This window comes from Synchiropus splendidus, chromosome 3, assembly GCF_027744825.2.
Source record: "Synchiropus splendidus isolate RoL2022-P1 chromosome 3, RoL_Sspl_1.0, whole genome shotgun sequence".
Lineage (NCBI taxonomy): Eukaryota > Metazoa > Chordata > Actinopteri > Syngnathiformes > Callionymidae > Synchiropus > Synchiropus splendidus.
Window position 1 is genome coordinate 13,717,052 of NC_071336.1, and position 27,746 is coordinate 13,744,797.

At 40.6% G+C, this 27,746-nt stretch overlaps 1 protein-coding gene across 3 annotated transcripts in view; it reads left to right on the plus strand.

The window, feature by feature from the left end:
- nhsl2 (NHS-like 2) overlaps nt 1-27,746 on the plus strand; it is a 98,050-nt gene that overhangs the window by 49,492 nt on the left and 20,812 nt on the right. For all 3 annotated transcript variants that reach the window (XM_053858878.1, XM_053858879.1, XM_053858880.1), the window contains exon 2: nt 12,582-12,806. In XM_053858878.1, the coding sequence (XP_053714853.1) occupies nt 12,582-12,806 (225 nt within the window). The remainder of the gene's footprint in view (nt 1-12,581; nt 12,807-27,746) is intronic.

Consider the following 27,746-nt stretch of genomic DNA (forward strand, 5'->3'; position numbering starts at 1 on the left):
AATATTGAAGCACTCTTTGTTCTGCATGAAATGTTAAATCACTACGCTGGTCTTGCCAGTACGCTAACTTATCTCAATGGCACCATGCGAAAGATGTTTCCTTGTTTTTGTCGTGTAGCGTTTACCAGGATGCTTCAGTGGGAGACTTGCAAACAGACTGCTGTCATCCGGCTCCTCAGGGCATCTCTCTCTGTATCAGTGTCTTGCGTTTTAAACTTTTATTTGCAAAACCATGTAGCTCAGTGAGATGATGTGGGCGGGGATGGAAGCTGGCAGCTGTGTGTGTTTGTGTGTGTGTGTACACAGTGCACCTTGGGCCACATGTTTTGCAGTATCAGAGTTGTTCTACTGGCTCAGCGTGTAATGGACAGTGCAAGATTGATGAACTACAGCAGGATGAGTCTGCAAGGACCGTCATTGAGGAGACGAGGGTCATGGAGAGATATTTTGGATGGATCACTGTGGTGCTTTTTTTTTTTTTAAATAGAAGATAAGAGCAAGAAACGTGGACTCTCAACGTGCACGAGCTGAGTAGAAATACTGCCAGGCACACTTTCTCTCTAGTCTAAACCTTGAAGGTGAGAGGGTGCCATGGCGCGCGTTTTTCCTCATATGTTGGTTTCATTCCCCCTTCACACACACCCAAACTTCCTGTCCTACACTAAAGGTTGCTGAGTCAGCCGGACTTGTCTACTGATATTTGCAGTCGTTGTGTGTTATCAATCACCGTGATAAATAATCAATCCCTCTGTCTGTGGGTGCTCCTGTAGATTTATTGCAGGGCCAGTGAAGTGTCGCGCAGTCTATTAGTTAAAGTGAGTTAGAGCTTTGATTCAATAGACCTGCTCCTGAAGAATGGTTAAGAATCCAGTCTTCAATATGTAAAGAGAACAGACCAGTTAAGGCACTTGAATCTGGCGACGTGCTTCTCTTCCACCCCAATCGCTTTGTATCCCATGCATTGTATTTTTGGCCTCCCACCCCTGAATCTGCTTTTGGACCATCTCACACCTCAACATGTATTTGTTCTCTCATGTTATTGGATTGTTATTCATTACTATTTAGGCTGAAATGTGCAACTTATGAGAATAGATTTCCATCAAATTCACATTTGATGTGACGTGCTCTGACACCTGCTGCAAGATCTTGAGCGCAAATGTCTTTACACTTGCCACTTGCCACCTTCCACTTACATTACTTATTCAACCTCAACTACATCATCATCTTCTCGACTAACTTATGGAATTTAGATTGTAAATAAAGAAGGTAAACCTTTAAGTACTGTAACTGTGGCGACATTCCAGACTTTCCAAATCTACAATCTCATCTGTTGTTTATGAAATGTTTATCAGTTTAGCTCATAATAAACCATTAATAACATTCTAAACATTTTATTATCCACAGTTAAAACACATTTGAAGTGCTTTTCAAGCACTAGCTCATTACGTTACATAGGTGTTGTTTTTGGGGGAGAAAGTTCAAATTTAATGAGAAAAAAAATGATTGCAAAATTAAAGATGAAACTGTGTGATCTTGTGAAATATCCTGTGTTAGCAAACAAAGCCAAATTCCCAAAATACAATAAGGAAAAACATTTCAATGTATTGTGTAGGGATGCACTGAACATTCATTTGACCAAAGTCTAGTGGCAAGTGACGCGATCAAACACCAGGTAGCGCAGCCTAAAAGATGATTTTCGCTTCTAGACGCCTATGTAAGTAAGAGAATGTGTTTTTTCTATTACAAAAGAGAATGCACTGTGGGGTGAAATTAACTCTACAAGACTCCTGACGAAATTCTGGCGACCCATTCTACGTGGCGTGAAAAAACGGCCACTTCAGTGGTGACAGCACAGACTCCACGGCTCGCTGCCCTGTCGGCTGGTGACCGAACAGGAGCTGTTCAACACAATTTTGACTTTCTGACCCATGTATCACACATTTATTATTTGATCATTTTGTTGTCCATGCTGTCAAGTAGTAAGCGGTGGTTCATCATGGGGACACTTTACTGCTATGTGTGATCCAAAGTCTGCATACACTGTGGAAGTTTTCGGTTCTTTTGAAGTGCTGGAGGGCCAGAATAAAGTTACAGTTTGAAATGTGTGTTCAACCAATCTATCTAGAGCCTTCTGTTTTCCTCAGCAGCCTATTATTTAATGCAGTGATTACATAGAGTGCCTCCTGGAGGGCCACTAAATGTTTTTTTTGGTTTACACCTTTGGGCCGTGAGGGCCGAGAGACGCTCAGTTTTAATACACTAGCCACATATAGTGTGACTTGACTTGACAGCTGCAAATCTATGATAGTTAACAACTATTCTTGAAAAGAAAAAAATTATGAAGAAAGTGATGCAGCCGGCCCTAACGGTAAAAACAGTTCATGAAAACACCTGCAAAAGCAAATTCTTCTCAAATTTTTTGGCAATACTTTTATTTACACTTGACTTATATCTTCTTTGGAGTTTAAATAAAATATATTATTTTTATTTTATGATACTCACACATAGTTTTATGATATGTATTTTTTCACAATTTTATTCAGTTTGCATTAAGTGTATATTTTTTTCAATTTGATGAACATGACTTGCACCTGGTTCTGTGGCTGCTGGGACTTTTCAATGACAAATATCTTAGCGACGATCACATGGTTTCATGTCATTTCACAAGGTTTTGAGTATGTGTAAGTAGATTAAATATGGTTATTGATCACACATTACATTGAATGGGAAAAGTGGGCCCCAAGATGAAAAAGGTTAAGAGCACCTGATTTAATGGGAATTTGTGTTGTTTTCAAAATTTGTATTATTTGAAAAGCAAAGTCTGAAACTTAAAAAAGTCAAAAATATTCAGACATCTAAACATTAACTTTCTATGAACATAGATAAATATCTCAGAATTTCCTTCCGGTGCTTCTCTAATGCTGGAGAAGTGAAAGGTAAACCGTGATGTGGGGAGATTATTGCATGGCCTACATTCACATATATTGCTACGCGGATGTGAAAGCAAAGAAAGTATCTCTGTCAGACTACAGTACAGATGTGCTCAATAGAACGAATCGCTGTATGTGAAGGCCATCCAGTCGTCTCTTTTCCAACAAACGCTTCACAATTCAAACATGAGATATGGGAATTCACTCTCAGGTGATTCATTTTGATTTCAGAAATGTGTCCATTTGTTTTTCTTCCATCGCCTCATCTCTAAATTTGCGTTGAACTGTTTGAACTGTAACGCACAGGCATCATGATGCATCAAGTAAAGCATGAGCCTGTGAATGACGCATGAGTGTGGACAGGGAGGGGGAGTGGGCAGCCAGTCTATTCTGGTGTCTTGCTGTTTCATCACAAACAGGCTGTTATGTAGTTCACAACACTTTCTCCAAACATTTTAAACAAACTTCAAGAAAACAGTCTCATCCATCTCATATCTCAGTAGGTGGCGCTCCTGGTTAAAAAAGGATTCAAGCGGTTGCTCAAACCCCTAGATTTTAGTGCAGAGTGTGCCATCTAGTGCCTCTGAAGATGAGGACACTGTTTCATGAAGCCTCATTCATCCATTATTAATACATGATTAATCTCAGTGGATGTCTCGTGATTTAATGACTTAAAAAATAGAGTCATTCAGAGTCACGTTGCAGTTTCTTTTCAGAGAATGGACTCTGGAAAATGGGTATTCTCTATCAAGAACTATTGTATTTTCTGATGTTCTTAAAAACAAATGTTCTAAAGAACCAAGAGATTACGTTGAAACGATTAAAAAGGCAATGGTTTAAAAAGAAATTGCATTTACAAGACCAAAATTAGTTCAATGAAATTAGCATAGCATTCAGTTTCATCCTCCATCTTCTGTTGTCGTTTCCTGTCAGGGGTCACTACAGCGAGTCACTTTTAACGCTAACAGATGCATGACACTGTAATAGGCAACATAAATGTAAAACTTCATAACTTTGCGACTCGGACCTCTGCATATTTGCACTCTAAATCAACTGATATTCAATTGGCAAAAAGGACAGAATATTTTTTTTCAAAAACAATGGACAATAAAAATCCGTAGGTCTTTAAATGAAAGGTCAACATTAATGATGCTGCTGAGGAATGCCACTACAGAGCTGAGAGACAGCTACAAAGGTAAAGATTGCTCAGCTGTTTGTTAAGATTTCAATAATAATTGTGGTATAAAATGCATTAAGAGTCCCTTGTCATTCCGTGATGTTGGTTCTTTAGAATCAGACTGTAACTCCAACAATTTCACAGGAATGTGTCCAAGTAAAACGCTCCTCCATGCACCTGCAGAAGTAGATGTTTTCCTGATCTCTGTCTGACTTAAAGGATGAGACGTTATCACTGAAGCAGACTTTTGAAAAGATCTGAAAGGATTTTGGGCTCCAGAGAGAGCAAATTAGGATTAAGCTCATATTTGGGTCAGAGAGTTTACACTCACTGAGACGCTCAAGGCCAGGGGTGAAGAGTTGCTTTTGGAAACAGATCAGGAGGTTTTCAATGAGAAACTGATATGAGTCTGAAGTGAGAGGCGTTGTTGAATTACCTGTAGTCATGGTGAATTTGAAAGCCTCTGTTGAAGTACCAACTTCATTGAGCCACTTGAGGTGGACTTGCAACGCTAGTGTCGCTTAAAAAGCACAGGCCTGGTTTCTTCAGATGATGAAAGTAATACATTGCCTATAATGGCGTCATTTCATTCCTTCACCTTACTGGTGGGTTTGAAGGTAAACTTCTATTCATTTTCCACTATTCACTGCTTGCTGAAATGCAGCTGTTCAATCTATGTTAACCTTTTAGTTTTGTGTTCCCCTTGAAGTGGAGGTTCAGCTGAGTTGAATTGACTGGACTTTCCTATAGCAACATGCAGAAATCCATGAAGCTCCATAAAATATTTAGAAGTCCATCAGTACAATGGAGTGTTTCATTAGAAAGTACAATGCTTGTAAGAGTTGAATGTGAAAGAGATTGTATCTATCAGCATCAGCGCCTGATAAGAAAAATAATACCTGACCGGTAATAAATGTACAGTAATTGAACCCACTGGTGATGTGTTTATAATAACAACATTGTGACCCAAAATGATTCACTTCCGTGCTTCATGTCCGCTAAACATGTCTGATGAATGGTATCCCAGCAACCCTGGTATAAATAGTGCTTTGAAAGGGACAGTTTCATTTGTTTGTGCTGTGATACGGGTTTCGGATGCCATTGTGCGCCAGTGCCTATTATATGCTTATCTGAACAGCCATCACAATTAAAAGCGCTGCATCCATAATTGGTATGAAATTGGATCTTTGTTTCCGGACGCGACTCGTCGTCGCTCCGAAAATGACGGCGCTCTGAGGAAGATCTCATAATTGCTCGAAAACTCACAAGCAAGCTTAGAAATAATGCGCGTTTTCTGGAGTAAACAAACCTGTGGAGACAAAAGAAAGAAGAGTGTGACGTCAAGCTTGGTGATTCCTTCCAGTCTGATCACAGCAGAGCAACTCTAAGTGGAGCGGTAAACACCTATCCAGCTATTTGTCTCTGTGTCTGTGTGTTCATTGATTTTTGGAGCTGTGTTTGTGGAAGTAAATTTTGCTTAGATTGCTGCTAATACACTACAAGTAAGTTCACAATGCAATGTAATAAACTGTCGCTCAAGTACACTTCCGTGTATAAACATGTCACTGAAATTTGCTACAGTTATGTTAATACATTTTGATGTTGCTGTATAGAAGCATGAGTCACGTTTTTGATGGACGGTAATAATAAACCACTTGTTGCAAGAGAGGTAGAAAAATGATGTTGGAATTGTTCTACACCTTTCTACTCTGCAGATGGCAGCACTGAGCTTTGCAGCTACACGGACTGCAGCAGACCGCATGTCAATTATATAGATTCGATTGAGCCTTTGTTTATAATCATTAATTTATCAGTCAATTCATTTTATTATGGACTTTTGAAGAAAAAAAAATACTTTGAAGAAAAAAGTATATATATATATATATATACACATATATATAGAGAGAGAAATATATATATATAATTTCAACTGTAACTGTAAATTCAACTCAGTCGTGATGACATTTACCAGTTTTGAACAGCTTGCAAGCAAATCTGTACATCAGGTTAGAAGTGTTTAAGAATTCATAACCATACAAGACACAGTGAAATGTGCAAATGTTCAAGGAAACGATTGTTAATATTTTGACCGTTTTATGAAATCAATGTACCTCATTTGTAAGGCACAATTTAAAATAAATAAATAAATAATAATTAGAATGATTTGGGGTTATTGTATGTCTTATTTTTTGCATAATAAAGTGCATATAATACAAATCTGGATTTTTAGCATAACTCTCAGCAGTGGTCGGCGACCAAACTGAAGATGAATGAACTTAAAAAGTAGAAATGGGGAAATTATGATTCCAAAACTTTGTAATTATCTTCTGAAAATGAATAAATAATGACCCTGCATTTTAGTTTGCATTAACATACAGTACATAACAACATCTGATCACATTGTTTCAGCATCCTGGTTCTGACTGAATCTGACTTACACTAACTTGAGCGTGATGTTAGCATCAATGGTCGAAGTTGCTGAACACAAAGAGTAGTTGTTGTGAAACTTAAAAGTGGACAACACACACAGTGATCATCTGTTGTTGCTTTCAAAATGTTTTCATTTATTTTTAAAGTGACAAATGGTTGCAGTGATCTTCGATTTAAGTCCCTCTTGGTTTCAAAGATTCAGCGTTTTTGCAGTACTGTGGATGAAGAGGTCATTGCTTTGGACACATGGATACACACATGCACACACGCAACTGTAACAGTGGTGGCTAAAGTGTGGTTCAAGGTTTTGTCCCATGTCACTCAATATGCTGCTTTAATATTGCTACTATATGTAACACTCATTTCAGTGTATATGCTAAACAAATCGGTCCGGGGGAAATTAGTCAACAGTTTTCTAAGTGGAGCATTTGAATGGGGAAAGTGGTTAGTGTGAAGTACTCTTAAAGTCTGGTTGGACATTTTCACAATTGTATGTCATCACCTCTGTACTTGTGCCTCTTTTCAATTGTGTATTTTAAATGTGGTCTTGTGTACTGTAGCTTCCCATGTCTACCTGGTTGGAGTGGTTCTTCAACTGTAGGGAACATGATCCTTTTGAAAATACAAGACAAATGTAACGCAGTATCAACAGAGTATAGAGCAGGTAACAGATGTTGGAAAAAATGTCACCTGTGTGGAGTCAGATAATGTGAAATGAGTTGAATATCAACGACGGGTTTGCAATGTAAAAATCAGAGGACACAGATCTGTGCTGGAATATGTGCCGTTTAAAACTGTCCCTTCGAAATTGTTTCTTTGATGTGGAACTTCCGTTGCTAATTCCTCCTCCCAGATTTTCCTCTGGACCCAATCGTCTCTCTTTCCAGGACCATCTTTTCTCCTTCACTCAAAGGACTGTGGGATTGCTTTTTAAATCTGCCCAGTGATGCCCACAGGCCTGTGTTTCTTCTCCATCCAATCCCTCCATCTTCCTTTTTCATGTCACCGTGGTTACGTAAGGGAGGAAGAGAAAGGAGTGACGTGGACTCCTGAGAGCTGAGTGCTCTCTCGTCGAGATGCCCCTGGTCCTGCTCAACTTTTAATCAAGATTTAGCTTTAACATCAAAGGAAATGAGCTTTCCCAAAAGCTCATTTGTCACTTACCACTCTGAGACGTTTGTTAAAATCCCTTGGGGAAGTTGATGTCACGCTTTACTATCTTTGTTAATATGTCTTTGTCAACGCAAGTTTTTGAAGCCTGAAACCTCACTGAGGTGGAAAATGGTAGAAATGCATTTGAGAGTGGCCACCGCTTCTTCATTCAAAATTGAAAACAGAATCAAAGCTGATGGTTATAACTCCCGACGCTTATATTTCATGTGCAACTTTTGAGTTTGTCTAAAGGTTGTGTGTTCATTGTAAAGTGGCAAAAGTCGGTGATTGAGCTGTGCTTGCCGATACAGGGTTTTTGCGTGACAGGGGATTATAATACCTAGTACTGAAAATACACTTTGATTGGACAACTGAACTCCTCATATTCTCCTGCATACATATATTAATGTTTATTTTCACTTTCCATGAACATGTTTTTGTGTTTATCAGCGCAGCATGGGTCAAGGTTTGTTGCTGTTGTGAAACATGTTACATAAAATGGTGTTCAATACTCAACAGTCACTTGGAAATGTAACTCTTGCGGTGCAAAGATAGATGTTCACTGTGGTCATGCTGGAAAATAATGGAATATTTCTTTTTCTTTGGTCAGATATCCAGAATTGTGGGTTTTACAATAAGCCCATCTCATTTGCTTGGCCTTTTTTGTTCCTGAAACAAAAGCCAAAGAGGGAAAAAAAGCAACAACAACAACAGTAATTTCCTTTGCTTCCTTAATCTGGTGCTGCTCCATCTTTCTCCTGGAAAAGTGTGATGCGTTTGATGTCTTTTCAAATCCTCTGGTCAGTGGACCCAGTTCTGCACTTGCTCTCAATGTGAAGTGAAGGTAGACCAGTCAGAATGAGGCGTCTGAAGAAGTGGGGAGTGGATGGCTGCCATGTAGGATGACTGGCAGGAGGAGAGGCTCAAAAGGTTACTTCAAGTACTTCGATAACCCCTTTCACCAACCAGACAAGAGAGGCTTCTCCAGAGACATGGAATAGAGGGGGGAAAAAGCTAAAACAAAGAAAGGTAGACCTGGAAATCTTCCAAAATGTGACACAGGAATCCTTTATTGTTATCTTTGAGGGAATGTGGCCCTATTCTGGCCCATGAACAATCAATATTTTATTCCTTATATTGCAGGGCACCATTTTTTTAATTCAAATTATGCTTCCCATCATAATGTATCGTAAGCTCATATTATTTTGTAAAACAAATTTAGCGTTGTTAGCGTAAATGTTTGTTTTTTCATTTTAAATAGAATATATTCTGAAATATCCTCAGATGTTTTTCCTTCGATTCCCCTTCTTCTTTACATGTGGTGTAGTCTCGAGTGGAAGATGACAAATATTGAAACTCGCATCAAGCTTATTCACATGGCAGCTCCATTTTATTGCAGTAACTGTGGTGCAACAAGGCTACCAGTCTGTGAACAACCTTGTTAGACAGTTGACGACTCCTCGCTGTGTTAATGTGCAGTGGGAGCAGTGAGAAACCTTGTGTACACTGATGTCTCTGAGGTATGATGTAACGGAGGAAGTGTGCGCTCTTCCTCATCAGATTGTGTATTTACAGTCCTCTGTGTGACTCCTGAGGCTCCTGCTCACATTACCAAACCCTGGCCGATACACACCCACACACATTCGGCCATGTATTTACATTCTCACAATCCCACATCTTTGGAAACATATAAATACATAAACTGACTGTAAGATAGTGAAACCTGACAGTAGTTAATAGTTAATCATTTCAGTCGCTTTCACTGCTCTGCCATTCAAACTGGCAAGTGTGTGCTCTTATAGAGAACAAGCTTCAAAGAATCCTTGTTCTTCAAAGGCCGCTGTCTTTTTAAATATTCTGATCGTGTAAGTTACCTGGAGTTCTCAGAAAAGTTCTGTTTTTTTCACAAGAACAAAAGCCCTTTGTAGGGAAAAAAAAGTTCAGTTTCTATTATTGATATTTACCTTGCATTTTGATGTGCTTGTCTGGAGAAGGAGAGACTGTGTCTTGAATGCATCTAAAGTCACATTTGTTGTCTTGTTCTCGTGTAAAGTGAAGGCATGGTTGAGAGAAACTCAATAATTTTTGACTGCAAGAAATGTGTTTGTTGCTGATATTGAAATGAAGTATTATATGACAGGACAAAATATATATAACAATTATAACAACAATATATAACAATTATATGACAGGACAAAATGGAAAATTAAGGTCAGATATTGTAAGTCAATGGCATTAAGAAAAAGCTATTATTTCCCCATATTATATTTTATATACATTTAATTTAATTTAATACTTTTTTAACTCGGGACTTAACCTGCGAAATGATAGACTGGGCTTTATTTAAAAATATGTACTTTCAAGAGATAAGAAGTACTGAAGAGGAAAGGACAATGGAAAAGAAGTCACAAGTTATCTTCATTTGATTTAGAGTTAAACTGGTAGGATGGAGCGAAGAAAATTTAACTGACAGCTAGCTTGAGGAATCATGATCAGTTTTATAGGAGCAGTTTACTGTGAAGGGTGGAGTGTGTGGTAAATGTAATCCTTTAAACATTGAACACTAACTATTAATAGCGGAAAACTGCGGAGACTGAGGTTCAGGGCCAATTGTAGAACATCTTGATGAAAGATCAGGTGATCTGATTGACACTTCATCCTTTGGAAGGCCCAAGGTTCTTGTTGGAAGTTTTGAGAGTTAGTAAAACACTTGTTTCAGCAAATAATCTGGCGACAATGAGAGGCATCGCTGTGCTACTCAAATGTCCTCCCTTTAATGAACAATGCTTTGACTTTAACTCAGTGCTCTGCTAGGTGAAACCTTAAAAAGCAGTTTGTTTTAAATCGTGTATAGTCTGCTTTGTTTTCCTCTCAGCTTGCAAGGCTAACTGACATGCGAGTCACTCTCACAAACAGTGGCTGTCTCTGGTGGGAGCTGATTGTGTGAATCTGTGAAAGCTTCTTAGCTAGATGAAGTCACATGTTGAGAGTGTGAAATCCTCATTCCAAACAGTGCTGGGAAGTTTGTTAGAGGCGGCATCCACTTACAAGCAACCAAGACCAGCTAGTAACACCTCTTTTTTTCCACTTTCAATCTCAGTAAGCCTTTTTTTTTTCCATCGTCAGCTGTAAAAACATGTCTTTATGTTCCGTAAGTATGGGGCCAGTTTTTTTAAATGTTTTAAACAAAAGTTCTTTGGGACAAGCTGCACTTAATATACTGTATTTGTGGAAGCAGTAATTGTGGGTGTGTTAGCCAGTGTCCTCATCCTTTCGATTTATGAAGCTGATGGAGAGAATGATTCTTCCATGAAGTGGAAGAGAGCTGGATATTGTATGCTTTCCATTAAAGAATGGTAAATAATCTTCAATAAAAATTGGTTTTTATTCATGCGCGCAATGCAGACTGTTGAGAATTCTGGCCCACCTTTACAAGTCTATCTTTGGGAAGGCAGCATCAGAGTATTGAGTAGTTGGTCTATCTGGTGCACAGTACCCATGTTCAACCTTATGACAGTGCCATTGGGAAGCGAACCCAACTCACTCATCCTTCATGAAACACCATCCACACTTAAAGCATTTCATCCTTTAGCTGTTGTATCAGCCCGTGCTCCACTTTCTGATGGTGCTCTGTCACAACTCTTTCCCCCCCGCAGGAAACACACTCTCTTTTCCCTGCAAAGTCTCCTTGAGACAAGAGCACACACATACATGTCCGTCATAGATCAGTCTAAGTCTGGCTTCGTGATATCTGAGGTCCATCCCAGAGGACTTCTATTATCCCAGTGTCCTATGCACGTTTGCCTCACTTTGTCATCCCACTTCTGACGCCATAGAGTATAGAATACGTCTCCTGACCTGCTCCGATGGCTGAGTCATGGTCAGTGCAGCAGCACCTTGACAAGGGCAGTCATGTGGGATCCCTATTACAGAGTCTGTCACTGAATCGACGCCCATGTGAATGTGTGGGGTGTGACTTGTTGCGTATTGTCTCCATGGCAGCAACTACCAATGAGATCTTTGCGATCAAGGATCAGATTCCAATCCCGAGTTGACCAATTTGTGCCAGAAGTCTCTGGACTTTATGCGCTGCATTTAGATTCTTCAGAAATAGCGTGTCGAAATGGAACTCTGGAGTCCAGTTTCCCAGCTCATGGTTCCTGCTTTGTCATGTTTTATCAGCTGCTCCACGTCTGAGATTATTCCATCAGCTCTGATCGGTGGCGATTGCTCCCTCATGTTGGCGTTGAACGGCCATTCGCCACCGCTGGGCTTGAGTTGTTATGATTGTCTGTTTGTGTTTGTAGGTCTGATGGCGACAGAGCCTGACAGCTCTCTCTCCCTCTTTCTCAGGCCATTGCTCTTTTTTTTCCTCCAGTTTCTCACTTCTTCCAAATGAAGTCCTTCCAGTCCCTACCATGCCTCTTTTTGGAGCCACAATCCCTTTTCTCTCTAATCCCTTCTTCTTCCTCCCTCTGCTTCTATCAGCTAACTTCTCTCCCCTCCTAATTAAGCTCTCTCGCTCTGTTTTCCCTCCAAATCTACCTCTTTCCCGCCCCTCCCCTTTTCCTCTTCCACCCTCTACTCCTCCCTCCTTCCCTCCTTGTTCTCCCTGACAACACCAGCGTTATGTAATCTACATCCCTGAGTGTTAGATATGCAAATGAATACGTTTTTTGTTTACATTTATTTGGTTGTTTCTTATCTCACATCTGATGAGTCCCGTCTATTCATCCCTATTTTAGAGCCGCTTCTATCTCTCCCCCCCCGTCCGTACGATCTCACACTCAATAATCTTATTTTCCGTGCTTATTTCTGTCCCTCGCTCAGTCCATCCATCACTTGCTCTCAACGTTTTTCTCTCCTCCCTCCCTCCCTCCCTCCTCGTCCAGGCACCAGTGGTCTCGAGGCAGAGAGCGGCAGGCGTGGAGGCAGCGGCAGCATCTTCGGCGACGGCAACCACAGCAGCAGTGGCGCTGGCGGAGGAGGTAGCGGTGCGGCTCACTTCAGGTCTCCATGGCAACAGAGCGTGAACGTGTTCGGATCCTGGAGCAGGCCTGACTGTGTCGAGGAGCTGCACCAACAAGCGCAGCTCAACCTCCAGAGCCTGCTGCAAGGTAAGGACAGATGGAGGGAAAAAGAGCGGGAGCGTGAAGACAGACCTGTCTGTGTGTGTGTGTGTGTGTGTCTGTGTGGTGGGTGTGAGTGTTTTACGTGGGTGGGTAAGACAAGGTGGCAGCGGCGGAGGTGGGTGGGAGAGTGTTTACATGCGAGTTGTGCTGGACTGCGCCGATATGGGTGTGTGCTGCCTTAACGTGTTAGCATGCAGATGTGTGTGAGTGTTTCTTTTCACTGCAATATTGGGCTCATGCTGTTTTCTTCTTGTTTGTTTTTGGGGTTTAGAAGCCAAAACAAGCCGTGCCAACAGGGTTAGACTCACCTTGCAGTGTTGTTTTCCCTGCCTCCAATATGTCCTGCCTGTCATATGTTTGCGTGTTGCAAGTGTGGAAGTGAGGACCCGCTTGTCGGGTCAAGTCCTCGGAATATCAATAACACAGTTAGAGTCAGATGCTTTTGATCTACGTCAGTGGTGGAGTTTGAGCTCCAGGAATAGAATGCAAGTCCGCGTAATGTCCTCTGAAGTGGCGGACACACTTGTCTGCAAGGAGGATTTCAAAGTCTTCTGTTTACATTTTTACCTATTTAGGTATTTTTATTTTAAATCAAGAAGCTGCTTTTTTGAGTGCAAATTATTACTGGAGCAATCATGCGCCTCTGTTTGAGCTCAGGTTTGTTCTATTTTTGTGTTCCACCCCTTTCATTCTCCCTTTTTGTGTGACTCATTCAGACTCGCCCCTTTTGACTGATGATCCATTAAGTTGCACTTTTTTTTTAAACACCATGACAACAAAAACACATTTAAATTCATGTATTTCACTTGTTGATTCAAAAGAAAAGTTGGTTTTTGTACATGTTGTGGTTTTCTTTCCTTAAGATTTAGTTTTTTCATACACATTACACGTTGAAAAATCCTTATAGTCTGTTCCAGCGTAATGGTGCTGTTTCTGTGTCTTTCCTTTTGCAGTGAGTTGCACATTTTCACTCCCAGCTTTGCAGCGTACACTTGTCTCTGTGTGGTACTAGCATATGGTTGTTACAGTGGAAGTTGCCTCTTCTTCTATGCTCCTCTTCATCAGGTGTTTGTTTGAACAGTTTTTGAAGATGATCCGTTTCTGGCTCTAAACATGACCAGCGGTGTTTGTCTCTCTACTAGCTCAGAGAATTTCAGTTCATTCGTATGAACTCTGTATTCTACCTTGAATGATTTTTGTGTAGCAGAAGCAGTGGTCTTACTTTGGTAGGTGTTCCCCCTCATATGGGCTGTGTAGAGTAAGTGTGAGTGAGTCTGAGTGCAGTACAGTGGTCAGCTCAACACTCTTTCATCGAGTAGACCATGCATTTGTTCATTATGTACAACTCTCTTGATATTTTTATTCTGCTGTTTGTAATGTGCTGTTTCCTTGTGAGTTGCTCATCTATACTGGAATTTCACCTCTGATTCTTGATCAAGTCTCTTTCCATTAATTATCAAGGACAAGTTACCATTCACATTTCGATCAGAAAAGACCATTTTTTTCTACATTCAGGGAGAGTCCATTAATATCTACCAAGTTTTTGACTTACTGTCCTTCCTTTTTAGAGTTGTCAATGTTTTTAGATCCTCTCTGCACTTCATTCAGTTGTGCCGACTCCTCTCAGGTATCATTATATAGTAAGAACTATGCATGGAAAGTGCACCACTTTAACATAAATAAATACCAAAAAACAATAGAATATTAAAGATTCACTTTTTATGAAACACAGTTTGGCTTTACTTTCAAGAAGAACCAGAGAGTGTTTTTATCTTCATCCAGACCTGTCACCGTCCTTCAGACTGTTTTTTTTGTGTCAGGCTCGGTGGCATCTCGTCTATGATGAAAATAAACCCGAAAGATGGCGAGTCGTGGGTGGACACCAATAGGAGTGTGTGACAAACAGAATACGTGCAGCCATTCATTTTGCCGCCGTCTGTGTTCATCACCGCCTCAGTGTGTGCGCGTGCCTTTCCGTGTCTCATGGACAGTATGTTTTTCATTTGGTCCACGGATGTCCATTCATATTGTGCTTGTCCATCTGTCTGGCTGTTGTTACGTAACACTGAAGGAGTAGCTGCACTCCGACCATCCTCACCATCAGTTTCCCACTGGCCCCTGCTCTGTAAAATATTCATTGTCTTCTCGCTCTTCCACACTCTTCTCTCCATATTCATGAAGTCAGCTGTCATACTTCCGTGTCCGACGGATCTAAATTTCTTCTGCTGAGATTCACCTTTCCTCTCGCTATTAAGATTTCAGCAAGCTTCACTGGCAGCGGGCAGATCTCTGTCTGGAGTAGAGACAGGGATCTGAGCAGTGGGACCAACAGCCTTGTTAGACGTTTGACGGGGTTAACGTTGGGATGAAGCTTTAATGTTTTGCCTTGAGTGGATGGTAAACAAAGCCTTTACTACAAAAAAACCCAAAATAAATAGAAGTAATTTTTCAAATTAAGTCAAGAACTAAAATGCTCTCATTGGACTTTCTTCTGTTTTCAGTCTAGTCTCGGTCTTGGTCTTGCCCTTCAGATTGGTCTTGGTCTCCGTATGTTCTGGTCTCGACACACTGTTGACAAGCTCTTGACAACAACAACACCACTTCAAGGTGGCTTCAGCATGGTCCTTATGTGAGCAAAATCAAGGGAAGAGGCTGAATAAACTTATCAAAAAAGTACTGGGGTGTTTTCTGAACCCAGACTAATAAGTGGGGTGAGGAGTTTTACTGTAAAACCATTGTTCTTACAGAACCCATCTGACCCTGTACAAGTGACTCAAACAGCACTTTAGGACGATGCGGTTGGTAACAGTGTCCTCAATTTCATAGCTCAGTAGGTCGCACTCTTTAAAATAGTATTCATTGAAGTGGTTGTTCACATCCAAAGTTTTTAGATCAGAGAGTAAGAGCATCTAATGTCAGAAAATGAGGACACTGTCTTATGAAGCCTCATCAGCCCATCACCGTTGGTATATCAGAATCAGTGTTGTTCTCGGTGCCCACAGGTATGTTTCTTTCCTCACTCTTAAGAACGGCATGTTTCAACTTTGTAAAAAGATTTGAAAGAAAGCGGTTGGCATAGTTCAATTCATAAATAAACATTTTCAAAATGACCTCATATACTGATGTTGTATGCTCAAGGGCCAATATGTCTCACTGTCCTTACTAGTGATGCGTATAGGAGCCAATTTCCATAAGACTTCGTCTGTAAAGGTGCTAATAGAATGTGCCACACTTATTCTGGACAGCGCTTCTGGTCAGAAGTGTGGGACTGCTCTTTTTTTAATTCGTGTTTAACAACTTTAGTTGGAATTACTCGCCACAAAAGTTTCCTTATCAGCATTCTAAAAACATTTCCCATTTCCTCACTCAAACAAATGGAACTCTGTATTTTAAGCATTGCCCCAAGCTTGGCACCTTGTACACAGTTATAAAATAAATTGAGTTTTCACATCCTTATATTTTTATATAAGGCTGTTAGCTTTACGATGTATCCCAGTTTTTTGGCTTATACGGCCTCTGATGATTTAAGGGAAGGATTCTGAAGAGTGGCTTGATAGAAGCATGTCTAGTGGCCTTCAGGGAGCCTGTATATATCAGGGAACCTCGCGTTTTGACTGGTGACTTCCATTACAGCTGACCAAATATTTGCTGGACAATATCGTGACAACCCATTAAGTCATCTCAAATATTCATGACTGTTACCACCTCATCCACAGGAGGCTTGGCTCTGACCCTCTGCTCAGTGGAGGTAGTGACTGCTCACGATGGGAAACATTAGCGTGTAATACTGATTCATAATTCATTAATGATGAGCGCTGATGAAACGTGGCTTTTAAGACAGTCCCACAAAGGTTTCCTGTTTAGTGGCCTGTGGGATTTTTCATCACTGGTTTGGTGGATATGTGTCATCTATAGCTAGCCTCAAGTGACCAGAGGACCTTTCTGTCTTGTCTACATAAAGCAAGATCACAGAAGAGATCCTTCGTAAAATATAGCCCTCTTTGCTCAGTGGGTGGCGCTCTTTGGTTGAAAGTCACGTGACTGAAATGGTGTCAAGATCCTGCACACTGACCTCAGCCTTTACGCTGAGGAGAGCTGGTGGTTCAAGCAGCCCTTACAGCGAACATCTCCACGTTGAACACGCCTTGGACACGATGCAGGAAGAACGTTTTAAGAAGGTTTTAAGATGCCTGCCTCAGCTAGTGCGTTTTTTTTCCCCTGTATTTTCAACTCTTTTCAGCATAGCCAATGAAAATCCGACATCAGACGACTTTAGGAGCTCGGTCTGTTTTTCCTTTAACTTTCATTCATTGGTCTGATGCAAGTGAACCATTTAAAACATTCTTTCTCATGAATCATAAGCTTTGACTTACAAAGTTCCCTCACAGTCTGTTATTCTGTATTTGCCCTTGAGAGTGTAAATCTAATCAGTTATGATGAAGCCCTGGTTTGATAAATGAAAGATGGTTGGCGTCTTTTTTGGATCAGGTTAGTTCAGGATGTTCAATATTTGTTCTGGCATCATGCTGTTACTATGTGTACGTACGTGATGTACCAACGGTCTTTAGATTTTGCCATAACATAACATGTTGATAGACATTAAAGTGTGCCTTTAAATACTCATCTTGCGCAGTGCATATAAGCACACTTCACTTGCTGTTCTTTGAAGTATAAGAATATATATATATATATATATATATATATATATATATATATATATATATATATATGTACAGTACTATACCAAAATAGTTTACACATTATTGCTGGCAGCATTTATTTACTAGCAAAACTGCGAGCTCTCCTCATTTCAGTAGACTTGTATCTCAGCAAAAAGGTTACTACTTATATTGATCAGCTAAATTGATATTGATCAACAAAAGCATCTTCTCTTACTTTTAAGTTCACACTATTGGCTCCTCTGCATCACTCTTAACTGATGTTGGCTGTGTTTACGCCGCAGTGAATCACAAAAGCATCTATCTATTTTTTACATTAAACTTTTTTTTCTAAAAATATAAAAAAGCTGGATTTTTTTTCAACAATAATTCAGCCAATTCAATAAAAATCACCACACAGAAAAAAACAAGAAAAATAAAGTGCTGGTGGAAGATTGAATCTGCACTTTACTGGTGATCAAAAAATACTTATTCAATAAGAAATACAGTAGAAAAGAATGAGGAAATTAATAAATGAGGGAACAATACAGTATGTTAAGAAGACTGTTCAATAAGAAGAACAAAAGATCAGAAAATAAATGCAACACGAATATGTTTAAATATAAATGTCTTAATATCAGTGGATATTTTTGAGACACATCTTTCATTGTTTGCTATGAAGAACAATGACAACAAGTTAAACGTTTATTATCGTAAAATAAAAAAATATAAAATGTTAAATGTGCCTCACCGGCTGGTACGGCCATCTAACTGAATACCTCTATATGTACCAACGGTACACATCACCATCCTGTCCCTATGCAGTGTGCCTGGGAGATCATTGCCAGAGATGATGTTGTGTGTTTTGATAAGCCATTGAGGGAAATGTGTTGTGTGTACAATCTGCTTGTGTAAAGTAATCGATCTTATGTTTCAAATATTTTTTTTTCTGTTTTCAAATTGAGCCAAGTCAGCTATTCCTATGGCAGCCTGTTAGTGGACTGAGTCAGCACATGCGTTTATTTGAGTGGAGGTCCGGGGTAACGCCATCGCACATTCGTCTTTACAGTTCCATTTTATGGTCGAAGCCTGGATCTCACTGCAGCAGGCGCATTAGCTGCTTCCATATCTGCAGTTCTGCTGCCATTTGTCATTTTATTTTAGCATTTTATAGCTATTATCTCCTCTCCCCTCTGGATTAATGGCTTTGTTTTATTTCACTGGATCTCAGCCTCTGCTGCAGCACTCTCATGGTACAGAAGCATCTTGCAGACAACTCATGGTGATGTGAAATTCATGGCTAAAACTTGTGTTTCAAAGCATGCTGGGGTTGATGCCAGCGGCGGTGGAGTCACTGACTGCAAGTGCTTCAATCCTAAATGTCACTGCATCCGTGTAATTGTGTCAGAAGGTTGCACCCGCTGGCGGATAAGGTGTGGTCAATAGCACTTATCACTGAGGTGCAGCGATACAATGCTGATGTGGGGGAACACAGGAAGAATTAAATGGGCCAATCCAGTCCTTAAGTGTCTCTTTTTCTCGACAATGTGGATCTATTCAGAGAGCAAGCTTCTCTGTGTATTCCTATTGAGTTTTTCCAAGGAGGACCATGCCCACTGTCAATGACATCAGAGGGGATTAGAAAGATCATGGATTCAAGTGGAGGACATGGAGTGGGGTCGCCGTGAAAAACCCTAATTCCATAGTTCAAACATCATGACACACCTCAGCTCCTTTGGTTTCACCAGGTTTCGAGTTGATCCATTGAATAAATATGTTCCGTTCTTGCACTTAACCAAATTATTTGAAAGTTGAAAGTGTTTTGCATCCTCGCACAGTGTGTGATGCCAAATAATCCTGGCATCAAAACTGAAAGTACTATGAAGTGAAAGGGGGGACAGTGTCCATGAGAGGAAAATCTAAATCAATTTTAAGCAGTGACCAGGAAGAACACTAACACCTGTAACATTAGGATTGTTTTAATGCTCTAATAACAATACAACACAGGGCCACAGAAGTCCTGCGATGGACTTGAGACCTGTCCACGGTGTCCCGTTCCTCTCGTCTCATGTAGCTTCAATAATATGAAATATGAATGAAATTCCCAAGCATGACAACATATGACACGGCAGAAAAGAGCAATAAAATAAGCCGTCAGTCGGCAAGTCAGATTTAGCTGTCTGAATTGACTCATTTACTTTTCAAAGCAAATCTGGACACTTCAAAACACATGATGAAAAATTGACAACGGAAATCTAAGATTGGAGTAATTCAATTAAAGCGTCTAGTAACAAACACTGTGGGAGTCAGTTTTATTTTAATTGCATGTCTGCATCTGATTTTAAATACGTTTTGGGCTTCAGAACTTAAGGTGGTGGGAGAGCGTTGCCCTCTGTTTAGCCGGGATTGATGCCGAAGGAAATGTGTTTGTTTTCTGAACCTTTGTGCCGCCGTTTTCGCCGCAAATGTCTGTCTGTTTATCTCTTTTAGATTTTCCCCTTGCAAGCTGTTTTGTCAGAGCTGCATCATAACAAATCAAGCGAGACAAACTCATTTGTCTCCAGTCTTTGCCCGAGATTTATTTTACAGTTTACAATTCCAGCTGGAAGTGTGACATTCTTCAATATTGTGCTTCAGCTATTAGGCTAACCTGCCGAGCTACAAAGCAGTGGGACAAAGACAAGACTTTCTGGCTTGTTTCATGACTAGTAAGAAAAACATTCAACGCAAAATTCCATGTGCGACGGTGACAAAACATTGCATTATACAGTTGTCAGATAAGCACTGCATCTGCAGGAAATGAAATTAAGTTTCTAGTTTCAAGAGTCCAGTAGATGGCGCTGTCTGCTCTAAAAAGTTTGGATTTGAACATAAGTTTCAATCAAACTCCTCATCAGAACACTCATGAAGCCTTGTTTCCTCTAGCCTCTTTCCCATCCACACGCAGGAACGTGTGCATGTTGCCCCTATCTGTCAATACTAGTGATGCGCCGTGAGGCTTCATGATACAGTAGCTCAGTAAATGGAGCTCTTGGTTTGAAAGGGTTTGATAATTTAATCAAATGGCTGTTCAAATACAAAGATTTTGGAGCAGAGAGTGCCATCTAGTGGGCGCTGAAAATGAGGACACTGTTTCATGAAGCCTCATGAGTTCATCATTATTCAGTACCACTCTCAGACAAGCTCTTAGACAGATATAGTCAACTAACCACCAGACCCACTTGACTCAACTGAGCAATGTGCTGAGTCAGTTTTTTCAGAAGTAATGCTACTTTTGCTATTATCTTCAGTCCATGTGATGGAGTGAGCTGTTTTGTCAGCTTTAGTGATGGGATGATGAAAGTGTCATTTTCGGAGCTCTCTAGATGGTGCCGTTGGTTTGAAAATGATGTGAGGTTCCATTGAAATGGTTGTTCATATCCAAATTTATTGGAGGCTGTGAGACTACACTGTCTCACAGAGACTACACTACACTGAGACTACACAACAGACGACACTGTTTCATGAAGCCTCTTCAGCCTGCCACTACTCAGCTGGCTAGCTGAACATTCGCTACCATCATGGCCAGATATAACAAGCTCAAAGGCCCGAAGTCTTTCAGTCGGCAGCTTCATTACCTGTGCAGCCCTCACCACCAACCTCCCACATCCCCCAGTGAGTCAGAAAAGCCTGTCGGTTTGGTCAAATTTCCCAAGTACTTCACTGTAATATTTATTCATGATTTATATTTTATTTATTGAACATTGACTAGAATCTTTGCTTCCACTGCTGCTGAATCACTTACCGTCCACTTCCTTTGAAGTCTTTAGCTTTGATTTCATGATCTCGGAGTTTGCCATGTGACGGCTGTGCTGCAGTGATGGCAGGATTGCGGGCAACAGCCTCAGGTCACATGACTGACCTCCATTAAACTGCTTAAATACATATTTACGGTGGAAATCGATGAGCACATGTAACCTATGTCAGAACGTCAATCTGATCCCCTTTGTTTTAGGTGGATTAGTTGAGGTGAGTCAGCAAGAGGTGACATTGACAGTAGTTTCAGCTAAACTCTGCTCACACAGTTTACTGAGACTCCATGACACGAAGACATCTTTTGGAAGCTGACAAGAGAAAGACGGATGTGAGCAAGAGAATTCATTTGATTGCAATCTGCAAGTCAGTGGATTTTACTCAACTACAAAAAATGAGTCTGCAGGTTCATCTTCATCCCATACAGACTTATTTGTTTTCACATGCAAAAGCTGTCAAAGCAGAGCTCCTTAACTAGGTTCATTACTTCACAAAAAAAGAAATGTTAAGTGAGACTGAAAACTGATGACACACCAGACCATATGGATAAAAAAAGATTCCCTTCACTAGAAATGAAGTGTCAGTTTAATCCACAAATACTGGGAGTTAACCTCTCGTTCTAGGTCACAAGCAGCCTCTGAACTGCACCAGTCAATTGTGTTTCTTCTATCAGCGAGCACATTGGTGCGGGCGGACTCACATGCTTCCGTGTTAATGCGCAGAAATGTACACAAACACATTCTCTGGCGGCAATGAAAGACGAGCATTGTGGATTTCTTTCTTACCCCTTTCGTCTCACTGGAGAGAGGAATAAAGGGTGACCCAAATTTGACACGAGCGGGTCACATATTGGCAGGGATTGCTGAATGGCTCTTCTGTACAAGAAGTACAAGTTCATCAAGAAAATGCAGCCATAATTGAGTATTGCTCCAATAGTCATATCGGATATCATATCATATGATATTCAAATGCGACACACCTTCATGCAACAGCAGAAAAACAGTGGAAGAGAAGATGTCTGACCACAGTATGCAGGTTAGTGATGCATGAGTGCACGGACAGCTTGTCTGGTCAGAAGAAGGGGGAGGTTAAGCTCCACTTAAGGGGTGTGTGTGCGTCTGTGCACAAATTAGTGGGAGTGCCTGGCATACCTTTACACCCCTCACTCCAATTGCATCCCCTCCCTCACTTTCCCACCACAGTGCCCTGCAGTCATGCAGTCGGTGGAGCCCGACTGTTATCGGACACATGGCTCTACTACTGTTTACTTCCTCTCTTCTGCTGCAGCAGTTTGGATTCGTTTTCTGAATGTGAGTAGATTGACTGGTCAATTTTGTACTTTAAACTTATTCATAGACTTTTTCTTCCTTAATTGGTGTGGGTAAAACGGATCAAATATTTTTAGTGAGTTTTTACTGCTATGCGTTGTTTGTTGAAAGTGTGTTTACATGACTGTAAACTTGTAACGCTACTAATGCATAGCCACTGTGATCTGAAACGTCTGACTGGCAATTTCGATATGATTTTGATGAATGTCTGCTGTGTGGTGTGTGTAGTCTCGTAGTAGTTAGTTCAAGGAAGGATTAAGGTTGTGTGCCATAGTGTGCAGCATGTAGTTCAGTATAGGCACAACTGTGGCGAAACAATTTTAATGTGCGACAGTTTTGATAAGGTGAATGTACAGGGGGGCACCTGATATTTTTGATCCTTAAAATAATAAAAATAAAAATAATTGTCTCTGTCTTTTATAATTTAAGGACATATACTGACGAAGAAGAAGCTAGGAAATTCAACTTCCAGGAAACTGAATGTTTCCTTTTAAGCTTGACATATAAATAGGGTATTTAACATGAATGCACAAATGATTTATTTGGTTTTGCTGGAGTGAAAAAGACACGAGTAGAACACATTTTCAAGAGGTATCTCTATTCAGAAGTTATGAACATGAAGTCCATATTTCACTGACTAGTTTCGGCAGCAGAACGCTAGGTTTCAATATTAGCAATTAGCAAGTGACTTGGAAGCTATTTTTATGTACAGTGCCCAGTGTAGAGGCGTAAGAATATAATTTATATGCTCAAATATTGCGGTACTAGATTGTGCGATACTGTATTGATATTTTTGCTGATATATGTCATGTCAGCTATATCAACATTTAATAGAAGATACTAACGCTTTCTTTTTGTACACTGAAGCTACTGTGTTGATTTGCGTTTTATTCCTCTGTTAGAGTCCGAAATTTAGCTGAAGTTTAACTGGACTCACATCGTGACAATAAACTTGTTTTCGTGCACATGATGTGCACCTAAAAATGATGGCTCTTTCTGAAGTCACAGTTTCGCAATATATCATAATGTATTGTATCTCCACTCTGGATACTATCGTATCGCAACATACCTGCCAATGCACAGTCCCGGCCCAATGCTAGAAAATATTGGCTAAAAATCTTTTTGAATCTTTTGAATCATCGGACAAATGCTTTAGTTCAGGATCCTTTTCAAGGGGTCATTAACCGTTTGCCAAAGGTAACCAATTTTACCTGCTTCATGTTTTTCAGTCAACGTGCAAAGATCAGGAAGAGATTGTCCCTTTCTTTGCCATGTTGTCTGCTGTCAACCTGAAATATTAACTGCTCCAGTGAATCTTTTACCCCTGATCCTTCACTTGGAAAACAAATAAATGAAAATGGATCCCCTTGAAGAAAGTAATCTTGAAAACCGTACTTTCAGTCCTCCTGAAACACTCTTCACACTGTAGTCCACCATTTTCTGCGCTTCCTGGTCAAGCTTGGTCAGTCGCTGCCACCAGGTTGTTGCACAATTCTATCTAGCCATGGTTTTCAAAACCTGCCAGAAGATGACGTCTTTTATCCGGCGCTACAATCTACAGTATAACATCACATCCAACACACTAATATAGTTAATATGCATTTGATTTGAAAACTTTTCGACAATGTAATTAGAGACCATTTTTTAAACCATGGAAGAAAGATTTTTTTTAAAGTTGCTGGTTGCTTGTGTCTGTGATGGGGCGTGCGATGAATCAAAATCACTGCGGGATGATTAATATTTGCTCCTCCTGAGCTGCCCACTTTTAATGTGCAGCCAGTTTTGTCAGTTGTTTGTTTGCCACAGATTGGTCTCTCAGTGGGGTGTGTTTTCACTTGCACAGTCCCATGTTATATTTTCTCCACCTACTTTGTGTTTATCAGTAACATCTTAAAGAATCTTGACTCACCCTCTCCTATCACTTTTTCTTTTTAAGACGTGAATCATCCCGGGCTCAAGTTAAATCTTTATTCCTCAACATAGTTGTTATTCCTCATCCATCCTGTTTGGTGTCTCTTTCTTTTCCCCTTCTCTTTTTTCAAATATTTAGCCTCTCTCCCAGCCTGCCCGGTTCTTATTTCACCTGCTTTGTTTGGACCTTCAACCTCAACTATGCAGGGCATGTTATTGCTGGATTTGGTTACAGCCACATTTGGAGGTTATTTAGGACCAGGTCTGTTTATCCACGCTGGTGGACATTGACGCACAATTCCAGCTCCAGCCTTAACCAATCTTAATCTCATTTCTCGGCTCTGTGTGTCTGCCCCATCTGCAGTCTCTGCCCGCTTGTCCTTTCCTCTTCCCTCCTGTGTATCCTTGTCATCTTCTTTCTAGCCTCTGGTTCTTCCTCCCACTCCTCTGCTTCATGTCTACCCCCTGTGTCGGCGGACTCTTGCTGATGCCTCACTTCTTAAGGCCACTGCAATCTGGACCAGAAGACTTCTGGCTGGGACTGCACAGTTTAATAACCAGCTGATCCTGCTGTTTCTGTGCAGCGGTTCATTAGGAGTTATTTTTAATGTTGCAGCAGGGATATCCGATGACATCACAGAAATCAAAAATAATATTTGAAAACTTTTTTTAAATCTCTGTTTGTTGCAATACTGGAGGCAAGGTAAAGGGAATAGTTTCAATAAATGTAAATGCTGCTTACAGTTTAACGTCAGTGACGTGAATGTGGAAGCAGCACTGCTCGCTCTTTGATAATGGTTTTCATACCATAGTCTGTAATAACTGAAAAAAAAACACCCCACCACACATATATCCACCATGGAGCAATTTCACATGTCTTTTTCTAAACACAGCATACATCAAATCAATGAAACCACTGCCATGACTCATGAACTGCATGGGCTTCTATTCATTCATTAGACCATGTGGGACGTTTAATTCGGAGCATTACTAAACTGTCGACTAATAACACTTTTCATCTCATCAAAGTTCATCCATGCTGCTAACAAAGAAGCAAATCAATGTTAGTGAAAACGTGAACTCCTTGGCAGAGGTCATGAAACATATATGGTAGAGGTGAGATGGTTGATCAGGTACTTTAGATGGTGATCGAGGTGGAAGTGAGGGCACCTCTGAAGAGCAGGAAGTCAGGAGACCCAGCTAATATCTTGTTTGATGTGTGGACATGTCTGGGCGAGAGAGCGGTGAACTTTCCGATCCAACTGTTCAATGCAATCTTGGATTGTGTTCTGGCATTTGAAACTTGTTGAGTCTCAAACATGACAAATTGAGGCTGACCTAGCTCACCATCCCATCTCCATGATGTCTGTCAGATAAAAGGGAGGAATATCCTAGCTGTCATTGTGTGTGGATAACACCTCTGTCATCAGTCTCCTCCTATTTAAAGATGAATTGGGTGTAAAAAGGATGTAAAAAATCTCCAACTCCACTGGTTCAAGTACGCACCAAAGTGCATAAGGACAGAATTACTGCTGCAACAACTGCTTGGCATAGTTTACCATAATCGACTACGGTGAGCCTAAGTCACGCCCACCTCCGCCTCATGGGACCTAAGTGAACAAAAAATATGAGTCAAATGAGAGTTGAAAGTCCTTTTCTGATCTAGCTTGAAATATGCCATAGATCTCACATATGATGTCTGTGAATTTGAAAGATACATTCTGATGCTGTGAGGGCACTGTGTTCGTCCAGCAGCAAAAGTTGCTGTAGGTTTTGTGTGATATGTAGTCGTGAACTACTGTACAATGCTGGTCGCAGATAGTCGCTCTGGTGAGAGCCAGCATGCGGGACAAACTCCACAGGGTCACAGTTAGTATGTTTGCTGTCTTCTACCTTTGATAGTTTAGCACCTTTAGCATCTGCCTTAGCACTGTAGCTGTCGGATTCTGCTGTGATGTCACACTGTACATCCGACTTTTGATTTGTTGTACAAAAATAAATGTGTTTTCACGAGCAAATCATAAATTACACGACAAACGTAGTCGAAACTCAAATCATTATTTATCATTTTAGTTGAGGTGCAGCATATGTGTGATCCGGGTCATGAGGCAAAGTGGACCAGAGAATAACTTCGATCTTGCCATACACTTCCATTCCTTTTTTTTTCAGAGCAGTCAGTTAGTTAGTCAGTGACTGGTCAATTACCAAAATAATTGTTTGTGTTAGACAGAATGAAGCAGGATGTAGTGAAATGCTTTCCCTCTTTTCATATTATGGTGAAATGATCAATTACACAGCCATGCTATCATGAGCTAACCTGAGGACTCACGGGGATTAAAGATAAACATGGCACACTTCAGCCACTTCAGAACAATCTCTAAAATACATATGCAGATAATGGGCCCCTCACTCAAACACCAAAATAGGTACTTGTGAATCATAGTTCTCCTTCGCCTGTGGACATTTATATAATCCTGTGGGGGAACGTCTAACTCAAGAATCTAATCCTGTTTCCTCCATGCCACTTCTTACTGCAGCCGTAGGAAAATCTTGACTTTTGATCATTCACATAAATGGACACCAAAAGTGAGCAGAGGTGTTTTGTGCTCTTCTCCAAGGCACCTCTCAAGTTGTGTGACATAAATGGCCAGATAATGATGTGCCATTGACATATTCCTGCTGGCAGCCGTTATTGTTTGATGTCGGCATTAAAACCACTACTGCTGCTCGCCGTGGGTGGGGTGGGTGGGCAAACTGCAGACCAACATCTAAAAACACTTTGTTATCGCTTTCCTGGTTTATGGGGCGTCTGAGAAATGGTCCTTCATTAGGAAATCTTTTTTTAAAAATAATGAAGGCACCTTTTGCTTTACTTGAGGTCATGCTCAATGCTGGGTGTTTGGAAGGTGGAAACATGACTAAACTTAACAATCCCACTTTACTTCATGAAAATTTTGCGTGAAAAGAGGTGTTGTCAGTTTATAATCAGTAATAAGGGATGGAATCCATCAGGGCCAGGAACGGACCACATGTCTTTCTGCAGTACTTTTGAAGTTCCCTGTCAAACTTTACTGTTGTCATGATTAGCCTCCATCCTGAAGCAAGCAATCTGAAATATCCCGCGGTTATCCAAGCTCTCCGTCTCATCGCGTCAATGTAGGCTTCAGAAAATCTTACACTGTCACATTATTTTGGGCAGAATGTGTTGAGTCCTTCAGATTTGCAAATTGGGTTAG